Source organism: Melospiza melodia, chromosome 13 (genome assembly GCF_035770615.1).
Source record: "Melospiza melodia melodia isolate bMelMel2 chromosome 13, bMelMel2.pri, whole genome shotgun sequence".
NCBI classification, from domain to species: domain Eukaryota; kingdom Metazoa; phylum Chordata; class Aves; order Passeriformes; family Passerellidae; genus Melospiza; species Melospiza melodia.
In genome coordinates, this window is record NC_086206.1 from 6,708,413 (window position 1) to 6,730,601 (window position 22,189).

Below are 22,189 nucleotides of genomic sequence, written 5' to 3' on the forward strand. Positions count from 1 at the left end.
GTGTTTTGGCTCCTCAGATTTTTGTTTGTTACAATATTGTGCTTAGGTCCACAAGATATTTGTGATAATGTTTTCTAATTTGCAGCTTCTTAGGGAGGGGTTTGTCTTCCTGAGGTACAGCAGGTTCTTTGCTCTTTGAAAGAGAGGATCACTGGGACTGCTGTCCAGTACTGCAACAGGAGGGAAGATTGGAGGTCTAAGACCTGTGCTTTGGAAATGTGCAGCACATGGATCAAAATAAAAGCTGGAACTATGCTAAATAAAGGCATCCACGGTGGTGATGCCCATGATGTATCAGTCAGTTCCTCAAGGTCATGTTAGAGCTCTTTGCATCTGATTTGATTCCCTCCTGAGCATTTGCACAGTTGTTGACTTACAGAGATAGAGCGTGCTTGGGATTTTCTAGAAAATATCTGCTTTCCAGGATCTCTGTGTGCCTCACTTTGTCATGGTCTTCTCCCAGTGAGCTGGCAGGGGAGGGGTTAAACTTAATTATCTCTGCAATAAGAGCTGGCAGTGGACCTACAGTGAGTTTTAGCAGCTGAAACCCAGACTTGAAATTTTTTTTCCCCAAAAAACACTTATTTTGTCTTTGAAAGGCTCTGACTAGCCCTTAAGTGGTATCTGAATTGAATTTTAACAGATAATTCCATTGCAAACAAGTTTTTCTTCTGTCTTTTTGATCATGTCACTAGGAGCAGAAATGTTGGTTCTTTCTTGCCTTTTCTTATCCCATTTTAATCCCAATTCTGTTGCTGCAGGTCTACCATAAATTACTGTATGCTAAAGGAATTTCCTATTGATTTGTTCTGACAGTGATTTGACCAGCTATGTGAATAGCTGATGGAAGCAGAACTTATCTTGGATTCAGACAGTGGAGCAGTGACTAAAGCTCTGAGGTAAACATTTACAGAAGAAACCTGAAATTATAAAGCCTTGCAGCTCAGCACAATTTACAAACATGTATTAATTAAGCTTCAGTGCTGGCTCTGCTCTGTGTTTGATGAGAACAACATCCTGGCACACAATGGGTTGACATCAGTAACCTTTTATTGTTTATCGTGCTCGGAAGTCACCAAGAATGAGGGTGAAGAAATGTCAAATAATCAGGGCAGATGGGAGGGAATGAGTCTTGATGGTTGAAGCTTGGTACCGTGGGAACCATTATTGTCCAGAGTGATTTCTGGAACATGCAAGTTAATTTCTTTTTTTACAATGTTAGTTCATAAGCTGGGGAAATCTGCAAACAACTTCTACAGCCAGATGAAAACCCTTCTCCTGAATCTCATATGTGGCTGCCCAGCTAGTGACTGCCAAAACATGGTAAAAGACAAAAGTTGGATGACAAACATAATAGGTTTTGAAGTTATTCCTACTGCAATTACAAGGCCCAGAACAAACCTGCTTAAGAGAAGAGGAAGCTGAGGCAATAAAGTGATATTTGCTTGCAGAGACAATGGGGTGTTGCCTTTTCACTCCCCTGGGCATTTGCATTTCAGGCTGCCCCACTCTGTACACAGCACACTTGGGGCTTTATTCTTTGAGGGCTGGATTCTTGCTGTTCACAGTGGGATCACTTGAATGCTTGTGCCTGCCTGCCTGCCTAATATATGTTAATTGAAGGACTTTTGTGTCTCAACATCTCTATTAATATTAATGGAATGAGATTTTTAATGGACTTATACAAAATATGCTTGACCTAGCTTGAGCCCTCACTTTTGTTTTTATATTCTGCAGCACAGTGTGGCTTCTGACTAATTTCAGAACGTAATATTATATTCTGTGGCAGAGTACACAAACTAATGAAACATGGAGTACTCTTCAGACTTACATTTTCTTTGCCATAAGATATAGAATTTATATAACCCCAGATTGTAATCAGTTCTAAGTCATGAATTTAAAAAGAGGTTTTCTTTTTCTTTGTATGATTTTAAAAAGATTTTTAAAATAATTCTTTCTTGACCAGATCTGTCTTATCCTATGCACTCTTGTTTTTGGTTTTTTTAGGAAGAAGTTATCAAACTAGTAGGCCTTAAAATCAGGCTAGACTAAACCTCAATAAATATTTCAAATTAATATTGCTGTTACAGTACAAGCTGGTCATGGTGAGGGATAGCTATAAATGCTGTAATGCAGATCAGACAGGAAAGTTTGAACTTCTCTAATAAAGTAGCTACCCAGTGCCATTTCTTGTTAACACTTGACAGAAACCTATGTTACTTGTTTTGTTAGATGCAAATATAAATTAAATGTTAAAATAACAGTCTTGGACTAGGGCAGAGATTATTTTTGTTTTGCAGTCTGCTGTGGATGATTATGACATATACAAGAAAAATGCTTCTGTCACGTTTTCACTTTTTTGTTACATTTTCTGATAAAGAATAATTCCTTCTAGGCTGCTCTACATTTCATTGTTTGTAATAAACATCTCTGCAAGCTCTGTGGAGACCAGTCTGCCACAACAGGAGCTCTGGGCTTGCTCTGTCAGCTGGTTCTCTCCATGCTGGAGCCCATATGGATATTTGGAGCCCACACGATATCACATACTGCTGGTTGGATTGTTATCCTACCCCAAGCAGCAAAAGCTTGAGCAAAGGGGCAGGAAAAAAGAGTTTCCAAGCTGAGACAGCAGCGAGCTGCTGATGTCTGCTGATTCCTGCAGCCCTGTCCCTCTCATTGACAGGTGCTTGCTGGCTGATGGGCTTCATCTAAAGCTTCTTGTGGGGAGTAAAAAGTTTTCTGCTGACTGCTTTGGATCTGAACCTGGCCTTGGGAAGGGTCTTTTATTCCTTCCTACATCATCTTGGCCCTTGAGTCAGTAGGCACACCAGTTTTTTGGGATGCACTGCTGCATTTGCTGTTTGGTTTAGCAAGATATTTTGGAAAGGGGAGGCACCACTGGCTCATCAGGGAAGTGAAACGTGTCTGTTGCTCCTGGCGGACCCCGAAATGCTGGTTGGACATGCTCCAGGGTGGTGCTGTATAATCAGATTTCACAGAATCAGAAGTTAGATGGAGGCAAACAGCATGCTGGAGGGCAAACCCCGTCTGCAGGCTGAGCCTTGCTGCTCTCATGGGCTGCTCACACCAGAGCAGCCAGCAGTGAGACGTGGCAGGAGCACTTTCCAGAGATTGAGCTGCTGCTACTGCTGCTAGAAAGTGCACCCAAGCGCTGGGCATGCAGTGCCTGCAGCTGCCAGATAGGTTTCAGGGCCCTGGTGCCAAGTGCTGTCATTCCACTCTGCTGCCAGAGCATCCCCACCATGAGGAGCAAAGGAAATGCAATGGGCACCAGAAAATGCAAAGCCACAAGAAATGTAAAGCGTTTATTTGGCCTAACCCAGATCCTGTCCTGATAAAGTCAAGTCTGGTGATGGGAATAAAAGAGGATGGTGCCTTTTGAGGCCTGTTGTCCTTGTTAAGCAGGAGATGGACTTGGCAGGTTTTGAGCTGTGAAATTGTGAGGGAGTATTATCAGATGTCATCACAGAACACCTGTAGGGGACAAGACCTCATTCATCTCCTGCTCATGGTAAGAGAGCTGAGTAATTGCAGACAGGGAAGCATGTTACAGAAATAGTTAATTGGTTCCTGTGTTTACCAGAGAGAGCTGGGTGGTCATTTGAGCTGCCTGAGGCACAGAGCCCTGCAGGTCTGGGTAATGGAGACCATGCCTGATGCCAGGGACAGAACAGGGTGCATGTGGTGCCATGGCTGTGAGCATCAGAATAATGCTGTGGTGACAAAGGTTTGTGTTTTCCATCAGTGGGATAGATGAAATCCCAAGGAAAGGACAATTTGGGCCAGCAGCTGAATCAGAGAGGGCTGATACATCACCATATATTACCAGTTAAAGCTATGAACAAAAATGTGCCAGACTGTGCTCATGGCCTCTGGGTACTGCACTGATTCTGTTTACAGGTCCCCAGCTTTTAGGTTATAGTGCCATCAGAAGTTTATTTTTGTTTTAATTTTCCAAGCATTTCTTGAAAATTAGCTTTCTGGTGCTCAGAACAGCACCACAACCCTAAATTAGTTGCAAATAGCTCGAGGGCTGAGAGAATGGTATATTTTTTTTGTTGTGGCTGTTCACATGATTTATTTAGTCATTTGAAAGACTACAGTTTGGGAAAGTCAGGAACCCACTCTAATGTGAGAAACAAAACAGAAGGAAATGTTATTCATACAGAATGAAGGTCTGTCTTCTGCAAGCCAGCAAAGCCAAGGTCCTTCTGCCTCCACAGCCCTACTCCTGTGTTAGGATTAGCAGAAGATGGGGAGGATTTCCCATTGGCAATGTTCCCTGCCCACCATCACCCTGCTCAGAATGGTGCCCATATGCTCCAAAATATCTCCATGGATATTCCTCATCCTTTAATGACAGCTTAGCCTTTGGATCTAACTGACAATAAATAGGAAGAAGAATTTATACTGATTCATTCTTTTCCATACCAATGCACTGAATTGGTGCCTTTTCTTTATTAAATCTTCATCTTACAACAGTCAGTGCAATTCAGTGTCCCCTGCATCTGAAATATGAATATATTGTTTTTCTATAAAGGTGCACATGACAATGCTGTTTATGGCTGTAGTCTTTTCTGCTGTTCAATAACTTGTTCAATCATTATTATTATGATTTAAAGCAACACTGTTGTGCTTCTTGCAGGAAAGGAATTGCATTTTAAAGGGAAGGTTGTTGTAGTTTTCCTTTATTTTTTGTAGTAAATGGAGGGTATAGGTTTATTACAAAAGTTTATAATGTGGAGGATGTATGTGAATGAGTTTCACTGATGACTTCCTTTATTATTTGTTAAAAATATGTTAAGGAGTAAGTCACTGGAAATCTGTAAAGTATTTTATAAAATTAATTTGCTCTTGAAAACAAAACCAATTTTATTTCAGATTGGTGAATCTTGTAAGAATTAGTATAAATAATCTGAAAAATTATGATCACTATCCTATTTTAGTCTTTTTGAGGGGCTCAGTGGAGGTGCATAAAGAGAAGCCCTGAAGAGGGGTGATCAAATGTGAAATCTTGGGCTGAAACTATTCTGACAGGATGGGCAGTGTGGCTCAAACCCTCTCTTATCTTGCCAGTGCTCTTGTTTGTGCTCCCTCTCCCCAGCAAGATGCCTGACTGATTCACAGCAACTGATGGGCAGTTTAAAATTACAAAGCTTTCGGTTTCCTTGTTCCTAACAGATAAAGAGGGTGGGCATTTCCTGATTGTATGGTATACACTCCAAATATTTGAGTTCCCCATAGTGCTATTTGTGCCTAATTTACTTCTCTAGCACATTAACACTGCTGGTTTTCTGCAGAGGGAGGTGTAACATGCTGTGAAGAGAGGAAATGTTTCACAAGAGCTCCTTCTGGCTTTTCCTCTGTTTGCCTTACCACCTGGAAAGAAGAAAAGGTGGAGGGGCTGACTGATGATGCAGATGGATTGCAGGAGCAGTCAGGTCTGTGGTCAGATGTGTTAAGCCGGGCAAATCCTCACTGGGAAATGGCAGGATTGCACTTCAGCTCCTAAAACACAGGGATCTTCCAGCAGGGAAGTGTGCAGGCATGAGGAGGGCTGAGCTGCCAGTAACCCTGGGGCAGGTGTGCCCCTTCAGAGGCCACTGAGCAGCCTGATTGTCTTGGGGAGAAGTTGGGGATACACCACTGTGAGGGGTGGTGCTGCAGCAGAGCAGACTCCATCTGAGTGTAATAAATCAGGGGCTGTGCAGGTCACACGGAGCTTCAGAGAGACTTGGAGTGGGAGGACCACATTCATCACTCTTCATGTTCACTTTTCTAGTTCTTGCCTATGAAAGCAGACAAATTATCTCCTGGTTATGGGAGTTGGGTGCTTTGATGTACTAATTATTCCACTCATGTGGTACCTCTCAGCAGAGCAAGCGTGTCCTGATTCCTGTTAAGGGCTCAGATGCAGGAGCAGCTGGGCTGAGCAGCACCTCTGTCACTGCAGGCTGGGCTGTGCAGCACCTCTGTCACTGCTGTGCAGCACCTCTGTCACTGCTGTGCAGCACCTCTGTCACTGTTGTGCTGCACCTCTGTCACTGCAGGCTGGGCTGTGCAGCACCTCTGTCACTGCTGGATGAGCTGTGCAGCACCTCTGTCACTGCTGTGCTGCACCTCTGTCACTGCAGGCTGGGCTGAGCAGCACCTCTGTCACTGCTGTGCAGCACCTCTGTCACTGCTGCGCTGCCAGGATGGAGCAGGGAGCCCTGCCAGGCCCTGGGAGCAGGAGCTGCATGCAGACTGGAGTGTCTGTGGCTCTCGCTCACTCCCTGATGTCCCAGAGCCTCCGTGACCCCAGCAGCACATTCCTCTTCTCGGAGCTTTTTTCTTAACCTGTGCTTAACCTGACCTTTGCTTAACCTGCTGTTCAGTAGATTCATTGCAGAAACAAGGTCAGGCTGCTTAGGAAATTTTGCCTCCTAAATCTTCTGCTGATATAATTTTTTCAACCATCCCTTTGTAACTCTGCAGCATTCTGAGCTGTCAACAAATTTCTCCCTTGTCTTCACTGTATCTTTATTTCAGTCAGAAGGCCTGTGGTGTTTAACATAGTGGCAACATCTGTTCAATAGATATTTTGTTATCTTGGACCAATTTCATACAAAGACTATCACATAGAATACAAAGTTGCTTTCAGGCACTACCTTCCCTTTTGCCACTTGCATTTTCCCCTTTCCTGAGATCTCAGAGAATATCACAGGGCTACCTTGAGCTTTGATCCAGAGACTACTTTGAGAGCCTCATATGTAAGGTATTGTGCTGAAAACACTCTACTGAACAGATGCTTTTGTGAAGAAATTCTGTTCACTTGCATGAAAACCCTGGCAAATGGTGCTTTGCTGACATAACACATAATTGAATGGATTTCTTCAGTGGAAAGACACAACTAAATGCTCCCACGCTGTCTTTTTTCCCACTGTTTTCTTAACACTCATCTCTGCTAAACAGTTCTATAATTCAGATGCTTGTACTAAAGTCTGATGATGGCAAAATCAGTGTAACCTTTCATGGGCAGTTTAGTTCTGCAGACCCAGTTCAGGGGCTCCAAGTCAAACATGAGGCTGAATACTGGAAGTCATTGTTTAACACCCAAATGCTGCTTTGGATCTGTGTGGTGGGCTCTGACCTTGGCACAGACAGCAGGCCAGGAGGTGTAGATTGATGCATTGGGTTAAAAAATGGATTTACCTCACCTTACCACAACCTGGGCCAGTATTAAGTAGTATTCTGTGTCCACTTTAAGACAGTTGTGGCATTATGTTTTATTTTATACCAAACCAGGACCTTGTTGTGGTGGATTTTGCATGTCATCAGAGTTATTTCTACTACAGAGATTTAGAAAATAATACTGAAAATTATTTTTCATCAAACTTTCATTTATAATATTATTAAAAGCAGGAAATCTGGCTGGATTTGTCACAGACTAGCAAAGTTTTTCACTTACTCCAGCAGAGCAGTTATAGCATGTTCACCCTTGGGCGTCATTCCCTTAAAATAGAAGCTGAGGCTAATTTGTGGGAGAGGAGTGAACGAGTGCACAGCTTTCAAGCTGGCCCAAGGTGGGTGTAGAATGGCTGAGCAGTGCAGATTGGTGGCATTTGGCTGCAAGGAGGGGAACAGAGACTCTCTGGACTCAGGGTACACCTGGCAGTGTAATATGGTGAAGGCAGGTTTTGTGACTGCAGCAGGGCCTGCAAATATGAGGCTTTTCCATGCCATGGAATGTAGATGTATCTTATTACATTTATCTTAGTAAATAACTATTTAAATGCCCATGTAAAGTAAGCCCTGAATGCTGAAGGTGTTTGTATGGTCATGGAAATGGAGTTGCCATTGTGCAGGTTTTTAATGTTATGGGAAACTGAGAAAAGGATGAGGTCTTATTTCAAGGTGGTGGATTTCTGGGAGGCTCCTGCCTTGTCTGTTGGGTTTAATTGTGTGAATTACATTCAGTGTGTTACTGTTGTACCTTTTTGTGGTGGCAAGAAGAGATGCAGACACACCCAGGCTGCTGTTCTGCTCCAGAGAGATCACTGCAGCAAAAGGGCAGGGGATGGCATTGATGGTGCCCTGCTCTGCCTCTCACAACGGTGCCAGCCTGGTGCAGAGGCTGTGTGGTGTTCCATCCCCAGCTGGGTGTGACACCGAGTGCCACCCTTTCTCTAAGGGCATGTGGCAGTAGGAAACCCCATGGCACAGGAATTCCCAGTGCTGGAATTCCCAGGAATGCTCCAGAGCTGGCTGTGCTGAGTGTTTCTGCCTCAGGGCTGCGGCACGAGCCTGTCCAGGATGTGCGTGGGGACAGATCTGTGTTTGGGGACGGTGTCTGTGAGCAGGGCAGTGCCAGCTGGGATCTCTGGCACACCCCTGGCTGTGCTCTGGCTCTCTGTGCTCCTGGATCCCAGCCCTGGCTGGGGGTGGCATCCTGAAGGCTGGGGCTGCAGCTTAGAGTAGAGAGGGTGGAAGAACTTCAACAGAACAACCCAGCCAGGGTCAAATGTGAGCCCTCACGAGTCCCTCATGAGCATTTTCTACATTGATTACAGAATCCTACCTATTAAACTGATAAATAAGGAACAGAGAAGCTGAAATGCTGAAGAGCAGGGAGTGTAATCCAGATAACTCAGGCGCCAGCCTGACATTCTCACTCTTGGGCCATCTTTGCTTCTTGTTTTCCATCCCTTAATGTCCTAAGCTCTTTTGTTCCACTCCCTTTCTCCTTCCCACGTAGATATTTCAACATATGGATATATCTGTGTATGTGGAATATCAGCAAAGCTGATACTTTGCTCCCTACAGAGTTCCTTGTGACCACTCTCTCATGTAACTAATCCATAGCAATGTATACTCCAACAAGGAAAATTAAAAGGTTGGGAAGCACTGACCTAACTTCTTAGTAAGCAATACAGCTGGCAATCAGATGTAACCCGAGCTCCTCGTTATTGGAGCTGCCTGAGCTATTCATAGCAAAGCAAAATTGCTATGGGAATTGAGCTGGATTTATTTTGTTTGAATGCAAATTATCCCAGGTCAGACAGGCTCAGATCTTCTGCCCCCTCAAATTCATTTGCATCAGCTCTGGCTGGGCAGAGCTGGTGTCTGGAGGATCTGCACTGGGGAAATGTGGGTATGGGTAGGGAGCCACCAGATGTGGAGAGGATTTGCTTGGGGCTTTGATGCAGTTGGGTGTAACTCATTGCAGGCCAGAGTCCCACCCAGAGGGAAGGTTCTGCCATCAGGTAGCTCCAAGTGGTGTCTCAGTGCCTGGGAAAGTGTCTTCTCTCTCTATTGTCTGCAACCTCAACATGTAAGGGAGAGGGAATATTAAACCTTGCCTAATTCTCACTTACAAAATGAAATGTTCTGAAGGGTCCAGCTGCCAAAGTCCCATCATCACAGGAAAAGCTGTTTTTTTTTCACAAAAAAAAAAAAACAACCCCACTCAACTTTGATTCTAGTATACATGATTAGAAGGGATAAAAAAAGCTTTTAAAAACTCAGCTGAAAATGGTTCAAGAAATCAGAAAGAAAATAAAACACTGAAGCCCTTTGGCATTATTTTAAAAAATCTCGTAATTTATAGTTGTGTTTCCTACAAGGCCTGATTCATGACTTTTAAAGTTTGGAGTTGCCTGTCTGATAGGGAGGAATGTTGCTGATCAGAAACACTCAAACAAGCATCTGTTAATGCTAAGTACCTATGGAAAAGGAATTTCCAAGTACTGATTTTAGTTATATATCATCAGTTGTTTGGGTTTTTTTGGTTTTTTGGGGTTTTTTTTAAGCTGTTCATTTTCTGTGTCACTCTGCCCTAATCTTATTGGTTTTGCCTTTATTACCACTCCAGGAGCAGCAGCTTCATTAAGAAGGCATGCACTTTCTCTAGAATATTGATCCATCTGAACTACAGCCCTGTAAAACTGATTAGCTGTACACAAAGAGGGAGGAGAATCTTGCCAGAACATTTTCATTTCACCTAATCCTTTGTGCAGCATACATAATTCATAGCAAACCCACCTCAGGGTGAAATGCTGCCCTGTCTGAAGGTCTGGGCATCTCAAAGGCACATTTCAGATGTTTAAGAGGGATGTAAATGGTGCTTTTGTTTTGTGCTGTTACAGAGAATGACAGGACAGAGAGAGCTGCATTTCCTGTGCTTTTGGAGGTTTCTAAAGGTAATCCTGCTCTCACCTGGAGTGTTCTCTGAAGCTGTGCACCTAGTTACAGGGGATGTTAGCTCAGGGGACACACTGAGCTGCCCTCTCAAGTCAGTTTTTCTGTTATTCTTGAGGTGCCCTAAGTAACTAATCAACTGTCAGCACACGACAAATAGTGGGCTGCCTCTTTTTAGGGAGAGTGAAGCATAAATGCACTCATTAAATAATCCTGCTGTTTCCTGTGTGCTTTGTGATGGATTTCAGAACTGTCATAACTAATAAAAGCTCTAGATTTTATCTTACAGTTGCAGGGATTTGCTTAAACAGGCCATACCCAAGTGCCTGTACAGCTACCAAGGCCAAATTTGAGCTGTTGGTTTTAGCTAATTGCCTTCCAAAACCTTTCTAGGGAGCCAAAGAGCCCCACTGATGGAATTGTAAATGAAGTGATCCTGACCATAACTTGGTAAACCTCTGGCACTTCACTTTAATGTTATTGGTGTATAGTTAGTGTGGTTATGCTGTAGTTTGAATTAGTAGTTTTCTTCTATTCATTTATCATGCCTGCTCCTGGGGTGGTTTCTTTTTGGTTTTTGGCTTTTTTAAAACCCAAAACATGAGAAATGAGTGAGCTCACGTACTGACAAGCAAGTATTTAATCTGTGGCAAAGCAATCAACTTTGTGTTAGTTCTAGAATATCTCATTACCCTGCAATAAATACCAATTTAATACATTTAAATACCAATGTGACTGGTTCAATTACCATAAGTGGAGGAACAAATAAGAATATTTCCTTATTTGCCATATGCTGACAGGGGGTTGCATGAAGACATTTGAAACAAGCTCAGTCAACTGCAGAAAATACAAAGGCACTATTCAGAGATAACTCTGGCTTTGTTCATATAGGAATAATTAAAGACATGCATTTTTGTTACCTTGTTTTAATTGCTGACTGTTCTGCATAGCACTTCTTTTGAGCAACCAAACAGAGTAGTCTTTCATGGCTAACTCAGGCTGGCAATTTAAACCTTGTACTCTCCTCCTGTCAGATCATCAGGTAATAAAATACTATATTGTTAAGAACCCTTAACATTTTACATTGGCAAGAAATCTATATGATGTTAGAAAACAGAATAATTGAGTTATTTTTCTGAGTCTGATTCTAAAGGAAAATGCCATCTGCTGACAATTCTCAAGTCAGAAAAGGCAACCAATCATTCTAATGCTTCTTTCATGATAAAAAATATTTTACTGTGTATAAGGGCCATTAACTTAACCTAAACATTTGGTGTGGTACAGAGCCAGGTATTCCAGTCTGGTGAAAATCAGTAAAGGTCTGCTGAGGTTATTCTCATCAGCCAAGGACCCAGTCCCATAAAACATCACTTTGTACTTCCCTGACTCTGGGGCCAGCATCAGGAACTGCCCATTTACAGGCTTGATACTTTTCTGGAGGATGGGTGAATTTTTTTGGCAAACATAAAAGCTAGGGAAAAGTTTAGTTAACTGAAATTCTCTCTTCCCTTCAGTGTGTTCACATGCCTTTGTGCTGCCTGGTTTGGGATAGGATCAAAAATGAACATGCTCTGAATTTTACTCGTGGGATTTCTGACTTCAATAATACATGTGTATTATTGGAAACCTCATGAGAGTCCATTCTCACTAGTTTCCCAGAACATTTTCTTTCCCAAATTGGTATAAAAGCACTCTGGAAATGCTTGCACAGACAATGTTCAGCTCAATGGGAGCTCCTGGGTGCTTAACACTCTGTAAAAGTCTGTCATTAATTTAACAATCTGTGTATGGATTTAGGGTCCAGGCTTTTCACGTTTTGTTGGTGGATCAGGGGTTGTGTCTCTGTCACGGTGTCTCAGAAGCTTGTTCCATTGACCCAGTGCATTCTCTAAGTGCCCTTCTCAGGGGGACAAAATGAGGCAGAAATGCCCCTCAGCCTCGTGGCTGCTGCTGTCCCCTCTGCAGCTCCCTCCCAGAAAAGGGGCTGTGGGTCAGAGTGGAGAGGGGAGGAACTCCCTTAATTGCCCTGATTTACTGCCATTGGCTTGGCTGCTTGCTCCTGATGCTTCCCAAGGGTAAAAATATCTTTCACCTCAGCAACACTTTCTGCAATTCAGCCCCTTTCTCCTTTCCAGATATGCTGCTTGTCATCTTTTTTTCCTACCTAATTTCACATCTTAATTTGCTCATTTTGATTATATTTTCCAGAGCATTGACATTGTGACCCTAACTTGAGAGGGGCTCAATAAGCCATCTCTCAAAAAGTCAGAGAGTGCTATCGGGTATCTGCAGTTCCAGGTCAGGCTGTACTATCCTGCTGGCTAGAATTCTTGGAAGTAGTTTTGCTTATGACTGTAGTAAGGTTATAGGCCCACATATTTTTCAGACTACCAACTTAACCCATCCCAAGAGGTGAGTCTACTTCATTACACATTCCCCAAAGAAACAAGCATTTATTATTTAAACTGCTTACATGATGCAGAGTTCTCTGAGCAGCCTCGAGATGGTATTGGTTGAACACCCTTGCTTAGGAGGAAAGAGGAATTCATAAGATGAATGTTGGCAAACTTAACAGGACTTTTTTCTTCCTGGGATTCTTTGGCATAAGTAAAAAAATGATACATTCACCACATTTTCAAGGCTTAACCCAGAACTTTGAAAGGAAAGGTAACTGGCACTTTCCTTGCTGTCTTGGCAGGGTTTTGTCTCTGCTGGTGCACAGGGACTGCCACCTCTTCACGGGTTTCTCCCTGGGGACATTTGAAGTGTTTCTGAAATCCCTGCTGCCCTGAACTCGCTGTTTTGAAATGCTCAGCCCAGCGTGGAAGTTGTGCTGCGTCCAGCGTGGATGTTGTGCTGTGTCCAGTGTGGATGTTGTGCTGTGTCCAGTGTGGGTTTGTGCTGTGTCCAGCATGGATGTTGTGCTGTGTCCAGCATGGATGTTGTGCTGCGTCCAGCGTGGATGTTGTGCTGTGTCCAATATGGATGTTGTTCTGTGTCCAGTGTGGATGTTGTGCTGTGTCCAACATGGATGTTGTGCTGTGTCCAGCATGGATGTTGTGCTGTGTCCAACATGGAAGTTGTGCTGTGTCCAGCATGGATGTTGTGCTGTGCTTCTCTCAAAGCCAGGCTCTGAGCAGACCCGTGGCTCCTGGACTGGGCTGCCTTGCTCTGGCAAGTGTGTGTTCCAGGCAGGAGCAGAGGGATGGTGGCAAACACCAGGGTGGTTTCTGTGCTTGGTGAGGGCGTTGCCATGATGTGCTCATGAAAGCCAAGGGAAAGGCCTCCCTCACCTCCCCTGGGTCTGAGGTGGAGTGTGAGCAGAGTATGGGACTTAAAGGGAGACCTCTGTCCCCTTCAAGCACATGCTGCTGTATGTTGGTGTTCAAAAATGGACATCTGCCCCATTCCAGAGACCAGTCTTGGCCAAAAGGCAGCTTCTGGCTGTTGTCAGGGAGCTCTAAGCTGTGTGAACATCTTTGTGTTCTCTGGGTCTCTGCCATACCCTCTTGGGGCTTGCAAGCTGCCCTTGGTTCCATGTGTGAGATGGTCTGGCAGGCAGAACCCTGGGTGGGACAGCTGAGAGGGGGCAGTCTCTCCTCCAGCAATGGAAAGCTCTGGTGACAGAGCTGGGCCTTTTGTGCTTCCTTTGTGGTGCCAAAGCCCTGAAGAAAGGTAAGGTGATTTCATGAGTTTTCTCTCTGCAAATTGAATGAGAAAAGACTCCAGGATGCTGTAACATGAGATGGCCCCAACCACACTGTGATGTGCATATTAGATTTCTAGGAATCTTTGGCCTCAGATGGTTTTAAATAACCAGCAACCATAGTTCATAGGTCATCTGCTCTCCTTAGTCTTTGTTTTTCAGGGAAGTTCTTAGTTTACATTTTTATGTGTTTTAAGTAGATCTTAGACTGTACTTTATGTCTGTGTACTTCACGTTCTGTAATTTTTTTTGGGATGTGTTTGAATCAATGATTTGGGTTTTTTTAGGAGCTGGACAGTTGGGAAATAACAGAAGTCTTGGATCAATGTCCACTGAAGTCTGTGGAAAGCTTTATGCCAATTTCAGTTGGCCTTCTGTCAAGTCTTTTAAAACTTTTCATGAATATTTGGAACTATTTTAATGGGTGTGAAATGATATTTAACTCTTCCCTTTTAGTGATTTTTCATCTTGAGCACACTCACATCCACATAATGGTATAGATTTCATGGATTTCTTTGGCCATTGTTTTAGTTAAGAACACAGTGGGTTTTTTAACACCTTATTTTATGTATATGCTCCTAACACTGAATAAGGCATTCTGGCTATGAGCAGTATTCCTTAGGAAATATGTGCATGCTTTTTCATACCTCATTTAGTTGAGATACTCTTGTTCTTGTGCAAACTGTAATTTAACTTCACATCAGTCAATATTGAGTAGTTACGTTTAGGAGAGACACTGAAGTTCAATTATTCATCTGTTTTAATTCTCAGTTTCATTTTGTTAGGCTTTTATCTCATTATTTGCATCTGGTTTCTGAAACTCCTCTAACTTTAATATGCATAAAGCTGTTGCCATCAGTTTAACTAGCATGTAATCAAAGTGCCTTGTATGAAAACAGAGAACCCTCAGACACAAGGTCTTTCCAGTCTGGAGTGAGGATTTGTCAGCTCTCAGCTTTGTTAAATTATGGGAGAGAAGTAGGAGTTCTGCAAATCCTTCACTCCCTGTCATTGATCTGCTTTTTATGGAGGGTCTGTGTGTTCTGGAGATGCTGAAACCCCAAAGTGAATTAGGTTTACAGGCTGGTAAGCTGCCAAAGGCTCCACTCCCAGTCTAAGAACACAGGGGAGCAAATGGGAGCAGCCTCTGCTGCTGCCATGAGATGTGTTAGGGACAGATATGTTAGTGACTCTGAAAATTCTTCCTTGTGGATTGAAAATCAGTGGAAAATCTACCTGATTTTGTATAGTTGAGATGATCTTTTTCAGTGGTTTAAACAAATTCTCCTTATTTTTCAATTTATGATCTATGTTCAATTAAAAAATCCTTGAAGCAGACACCATGTTGTCATTGCCCTTGTACAAATCTCATTTTGAAATTCTTCTTCCGTTTGAAACACACCAAGAAAACAGAACAAGTTCCTTACCTTGGTGATTACAGCCAGATACTGAGGAATTTCACAGAGGTGTATTGGATCTGAAAATTCCTTCAGCCCAGAGCTAAGCAGACATTTCATAACAAATAATGAGAGGAGGAGGAATGTTGCCTTTTTATCTCTTCTCAACTTTTCCACAAACAAACTACAAGTTCCTCTAAATTATTGATTCAAAATTATTTGCTAACCACACAGGTCAACTTGTGTCTTTCCATTTTCTTTCCAATGGCATGGAATATCCCTTCCAGAAGAATAGCAAATATGTGTTGTGAGGGAAGAAGAAAACAGCAAATTCCAACTGAGCAATCTCTTGGGTGTTCCTTCCCACCATATTCTCACAATTATTGCTATTATTAGTGATAGCCACAGTGGGATACAGAGGGAATAGACAGGAGTCCCTGGCCTTTTTCATGCTGTGTTGTCTAGACTTACAAGAATGTTAGATTTTGTCATCCTGCTTCCTCTCATGTTGTTATAATTGCAGAGAATCTGAAATAAAAATGGAATTTTGACCTATCTGACCCTCTCCTCATTGTGTCCTAAACCCATCGAGGTTAATGGAAAGTCATCCTTGATTCAGGGAAAATCACATGTAATGCATAAAGCTAAAGCAGAAAATCCAATGCAAAAATTTCCACAACAGTTTTCACAATATTTGTTCTGAAGTCTTTGAGCAGGATGAATGCATTTAATCTAATTCACAATTATGGAGATGTTTCATGCATTTGTAGAAAAAATTCCCGGCATACCCAGGAGTACGCAGTAACCAAAATCTGGCCTCCAAAAACTGGAATTCCTTCTTGGTGTAAAGCTAGAAAAGATGAATCTGTGCCTCTGAATGAAGATGGAAAAGAGTGAAAAGATGAATCTCCTGCCTCTGTGCCATGGCATTTCTCAGCTGGCATGTGTGCCAGCCAGCACAGTGGAGCCATTGGCCGACTTTCCTTCACCCAACACTACAATTTCAGAACCTGCAGGAAAAGTACCTGGCAGCTGTTTCCCCACTGCCCGCTTTGCAGTGCTCCAGAGGACTGCAGCTCTGTCTGAAGCCAGGTCAGCATTCTCTGCATTGCTTTGGAATTCCCAAAGTGATTAATTCAATGTGAATGCTTGAAGCCGTCCCATGCCTGGGAAAAATGGCAAATGGTGTGTGATTGAATGAGTGTCCAGACTGCTCTGTGGCACTTCTCCTTTCTTCTTGACAACTTCACAACTTCATAAAACTGGATGTTATCAAAAAGAAGGTATCTTTCATTCACACAGCATTTTTCAACTTGGAGGATGAGTTTGATGTAAAACCCAAAGGAAAAATGTCTTGTTGGAGATTTAAGGTAATTTCTGTTGGAAAAAAGTGACTACATTTGTAAGGCACTCAGTCAGCTATTGCCTCTGTAAAGGTGCAGCAAAATCCAAGCAGGGCCCAGAATTCAGTCACTTCTTCCTCCACAACCATGAATTCTCAATCCACCCTTATAATGTTAAATATAGAAATGATGTTCGGGGCTGAGACTTCGTGTGCATCAGGGGCAGTTTCTTACAGGAAAATGTAGAACCCCCTTTTTTTTCCATATGGTTCAAATCATTCACAAAATGAATCCTACAGGAATAATTTCAGATGTGGAAGCCTTTAAAATGGGGAAATAAGAACCAGATTCACTACATTTCTCTTTTCCAGCTTGAAAAAAAAAAATCTCTTAGCAGTGCCCAATTATCAGTGCATTGGAGATAAAGATTGCCTCTCAGAACCACTTGTAAATTGTGTGATGACACACATCATAAGGATTAAAATATTGGTCATCTTCCCTACAGGAAAGTACTTTGTCATGACCAAATGTGATCTGACATTTGAAATATGCCAACTTATTGCAGTGAGCAGGCGAGTTAAATTCCTGTCAATTATTTAAAACCTGTCTTTTATTGATGGAGGCAACTTTAACCTTCTTTTAGAATGTTAAGTAGATACAGGCTGAGATCCATAATTATGAATTCATGTTGAAGAGAGGAGAATGGGAAAATTGTGTATCAGAATATAATTTGTGTGGGGAGGATTATTATTATTATTATTATTGTTGTTGTTGTTGTTGTTGCTGTTGTTGTTGTATTTCAGAGGGCAATTAGACCCTCTCAGTTCATAGTGTGGAATCTCTTCTATTGCCAAAACTGAGATCACAGTGGGACATTGTGAGCTCTGTTGTTGGGTCCCTGTGAAAGGTGCTTATTTTGGGGAGTACTGCAAAGCTGCCTTTGATTTGGATCAGCAGAAAATAATTTCTGTGAAAAGAGTGGAGTAGATGACTGTAGTCTGTTGAGGACCTGTAGATTTTTGATAAATCTTTCCCCTTGGAACAGACTTAAAATCAGTTTCTGCATTGGTTTAGTTAATGATTAAAGCTGTGAAGATTCATATGTAACTTTCAATTTTCACTTGCTTTTCACTGTGTTGAGTTTTCCTCTTGGGACACAGTTCTTAAAGCACAGAAAATTCCACAAATCCTTAAAAACTGCAGGGCTTACATTAGGCATCCAAGCTGCTCTCCTTGTCATACCCATGGCATTCAGGCCCTGGGAGGTTGCTCTGAAGAAGAACATTCATTTTGGAAGGGAAGAGGCGAAACATGTGACATGTCTGCATTTTCAAAGATATTTTTGAGGAAGGAGGTTGGAATCATGGTCTTGGAGGACTCAAGATGTGGGGCAAGATGGTTTGCAATTGACATTTGTTTGTCTGCACATATTTTTCTGAAGCCTAAGAGATGTGTAGTCCTCGTGGGATGTCAGTTTTGGCAGGAGGGTGTTGGCACATGGTAGAGCCTCACTGATCCAAACCAAAAATCTGTATCTAGTATTACGTATATAATGTAATAGAATTACCTGATGAAACTTCTTTTTGGTTTTTGACTTGGTAAAAAAAGGTGTTTATTACAACATGTTTTACAAAACCAAGAAATGAAATAAAATCATAACTGATTAATGAGCTGCATGGAAATACTTCCTCAGTGCCACCCACATTTCCCTGGCCCTGATCCTGGAAACACTTCATCACATGTGCAGTTTTATGCACAGATCCTATGTGAAAACTACAGTGTAGTTTTCCCATACTTGTGTCTTTCAGAGATCCAAGAAGGAAAACAATCAGATGCTTGCCTTTACTGATTAGCTTTCCCTTGTAGGAGGGTATGCATTTTACATTGTGTTTAAATTATGATTAAATTGCAGGGAGTTGATTACTGAATGATAGTCCTTAGATGTTCAGATGCTTCAGCTTTGTGCTGCTGACCTCTAATGTCATTTTCTACCTGGAATGCCCTCAAGTCTGGGACTCCTGTTTGGTAATACCTTGTTGTGAAAAAGCTAAGCTGTGAAGCTTAATTCAAATATTTTCTTCTATGATATGTGCACCTATGAGAAGTTGTGTTTTCCAGAAGCGCTTCCTTTTTATGTATATCCTGTACACAAACAAACCTGTACTGTGAAGAATGGGTTAATATTGCACATGAAACTATGCTTGCTATTGTGTGAAGGTCCTGTGATGCAAATCTGTCATGGTTTTAATCACGACACCATCCCGCAATCTCTCTGGTTTGTGTTTTTCCAAATGAGAAACCTGGTCATCTCCAAAAGGAAATGATGTATATTTAAATGGGAAGAATATCCAGATCATAACTTGAATAATCTGTAACAAACAAACCTGTATTGTGAAGAATGGGTTAATATTGCACATGAAATTATCCATGCTATTGTGTGAAGGTGCTGTGCTGCACATCCGTCATGGTTTTAATCACTACGCCACACCACAGTCTCTCTGGTTTGTGTTTTTCCAAATGGGAAACCTGGTCCCCTCCAAAAGGAAACGATGCATATTTAAATGGGAAGAACATCCAGATCATAACTTGAATAACCTGTAACTTGAGTAGCTAGCCGGTGTTTTGGTGCAGGTTGTGGTCAGCGTGGGCTCTGCAGGAGGGTCGGTGGCTGTGAGCTGGCAGCCCGCTCTCTAACGGTGCTGCCGTGTCTCTCTGCAGTCGGGATTGATACGCACGCGGCAGATGGAGTTCCTGATCTCCCCGTTACCTCAGCGCCTGGCCCGGGAGCACAACTACACGTCCCCCGCCGGGCACCACCCGCACGTGCTGTACAAGAGGACGGCAGAGGGGCAGGTGCACGGGCCCCCAGCCCGGCCCCATCCCAAATCCATCCCCCGGGGCCGGCGCAGGACGCGCGCCCACCCCAGCGCGTACCGCCACGGACGGTTCCAAAAGCAGCACTTTTGTGGACGGCGCAAGAAATGTATGTAAGGAAACTTTCTCTCCTTTCTTGAGGTAGTGGCTGTTTCAGGCTGGGTCCTGTGGTGGTCCCAAGGGGTTCTTCACATCTCTTCACATCCCTTTGGGATGGAGGAGTAATAACTTTAAGTTATATATTTCTAACGTGAAACACATATGAGAAACTTGAGTTTTGCTCTAAGTTCATAGAACCACCTCTTTTATTAAGCCATCAGAATCACTGTTTAGATTTTTGTGTGCTTTGCCTAGATTGAAAGATCCCAGTGGTGATTTTTTCTTACATTGACATACTTTTCAGTAAGCAATTCTGCACAGTGATGAATGCCAAGTCCCTGAACTTCTCTCTGTTAGACTGAGGATAAAAAATTAATTAGGCTTGAAGATAGAGAAAAAAAGCTTCAAAATCATTAATTTCTGAGAGGATAGAGAAAAAGTCTTTCAGAACTCACCATTTGATAATGAAATTTTCAGCAACTGAGATCTTCAAAAAGAACCACCCATGTAAATTGTTTAAATAAGATTTTGAAGCCATGTCTTAAAAAATATATTGAAATATATTATCCTGCCAAGATCCATTCTGAGTCCGTCATTAGGCCCTCAAATTGCAGAACATTTTAGAGCCCCCTTGGACCTTATATCTGTATTTTTAGCATTCAGCTGAGTCTTTTTGAAAGCTGATCAGCTTCTGAGCTGAGTTTCTTAATGAGGGTTTCCAGGACTGCAAACAGTACTGAAAACAGTGCCTGAGTCCACTTATATTCTTCCAACTTCCTACAGAAGTTCTGAGAAAATGAGCAGCTTCCTTTTCCAAAGGTGTGTAAGGAAGAAGGAGAAAATAAATAGAAGGGAAGGAATGGGAAAGGAGTTAGTGGGAAGGTGGCTGGCTGAGACTAAGGACTGAAAACAAATGGCTTGTTAAAATTTCAGAGGTCCTCCCCCCCAGGTTTAAAACCAACCCTCAATTGCCAAATGCACAAGCCTGTGATTCAACCTGTAAATATTTGCCTTCTACTGCAATCCCAAACCGCCTCATTACATCCTCCCTTTCCCTCCTGTCTGGTTTTCCTGCTGCAGAGCAGGGCTGATGGTGCTCTACACTGGCCTATTTTATTTGGATTGTCCACTGTGAGTGTGTGCTTTGTTTACTCTTCCTCCTGTGACTGCTTGTCCAGAATGAAAATTATCCATGTCCTCTTGAGCTTTTACACAGTGCTTATCCCTCTAATAGAGAGCATTTTGAACACTGTATTTGTATGACCTCCTGGGATGTCAGAAGATATTATTGTTATTCTTGTCTTATAAATGGGTCAGAGACACAGGAGAGGTCAGAAGTAACCAGTGATTCTGGGAACCTAATTGAGAAACTGAATTTTCTTTAAAGTACTTTGTGCTTTTGTAAGTCTATGTGTATATCTATTTATTCAATAATTTCACTTACAGCTATGAGCTCTTAGCTGCATATTCAAGCAGGTTTTATGTTAAATGAAGAACGTGCAGTTAGCATCCAACTGTGATGAATTTAGTAAAAGTGATTTACACATCACTGTTTAGGAACTTGATGTCAGACACACTCTTAGGATCTGATTCAGCAAGATGGCATTTAAGTACCTTACCCACAAAACTCTTTCTTTTCACACCCTGTGGTCTTTCACTTTGTGCAGTTCATACCTGTAACCTTTTTAGAGTAAGAAAGGAGTTCTAAAAAATAACAACTTATTTCCAGCCCAGTCATGGTTAATTTATAGAACAAATCAATCTCGTGTTCACTGAATGAAATACAAATAAAATCACATGCCATTGTTTAATTTAGTAGAGGAAAACACAGGATGCAGAAGAAATTACCCTAGTAAAGGGAGCCTTTTTTCTATGAGTAGTTGGTACATTTTTTCTTCTTGCCTTTTTTTTTTTCTTTCCTCTTTTTAAGTCTTTACATTGTTTTCCTGGTCTTATTCTGAGATCTGGAGTCACATAAATTTGAAATTTTCAGTGAAATCCAATCTGGTCACCTGGAATAAAGTTTCAGCTCAAATGAGCAAAGGGATGGAGAATTCAGGCTGACAAAAGGGGCTCCTCTGATATTAACCCTGCCTAGTCAGGGTTAATTTATCCCAACCTAAGAATGAAATCAAACTTGCTGAGCAATAAGAGGAAAGAGCACATTGCCACTTGGGTGTCATAAAAATAACTTATCCCATCAACTTGTACATATCATCTTTTAAAATTTCATGTGCAGAGACTTTGTAAGCACTAGAAAAGCCAGTTAATCATCTTCCAAGCTCTTTGTCACAACCTAAATTCTTTTTGATCATGAGAGTTAACTGGAATGTAGTTAGTAAAACATGCATGAAACTGCTGCTGCTTAGGTTTTCTGAGTAGCAGTGAGGGTAAATTCTAGAGCAAGGCTCCTCTGCTCCTGCATATATATTCAAGAGCAAAACGTCTCTGCTCATGGATATGTGTGTCCAAAGCACTGGAGCTGCATTGCCTTCAAAGCAGTACCTGGGCACTGATGTGCCTTGAGCTGAGCCCTTCCCTCTAGGGTGAGATCTGTCCTTGTGTCTTGA

General features: G+C 42.3%; 1 protein-coding gene across 4 annotated transcripts in view; it reads left to right on the plus strand.

Annotated features, from left to right (window-relative positions):
* Nucleotides 1-22,189, plus strand: part of ADAMTS18 (ADAM metallopeptidase with thrombospondin type 1 motif 18) — an 80,348-nt gene that overhangs the window by 9,095 nt on the left and 49,064 nt on the right. For all 4 annotated transcript variants that reach the window (XM_063167671.1, XM_063167668.1, XM_063167670.1 and 1 more), the window contains exon 4: nucleotides 19,365-19,629. In XM_063167671.1, the coding sequence (XP_063023741.1) occupies nucleotides 19,365-19,629 (265 nt within the window). The remainder of the gene's footprint in view (nucleotides 1-19,364; nucleotides 19,630-22,189) is intronic.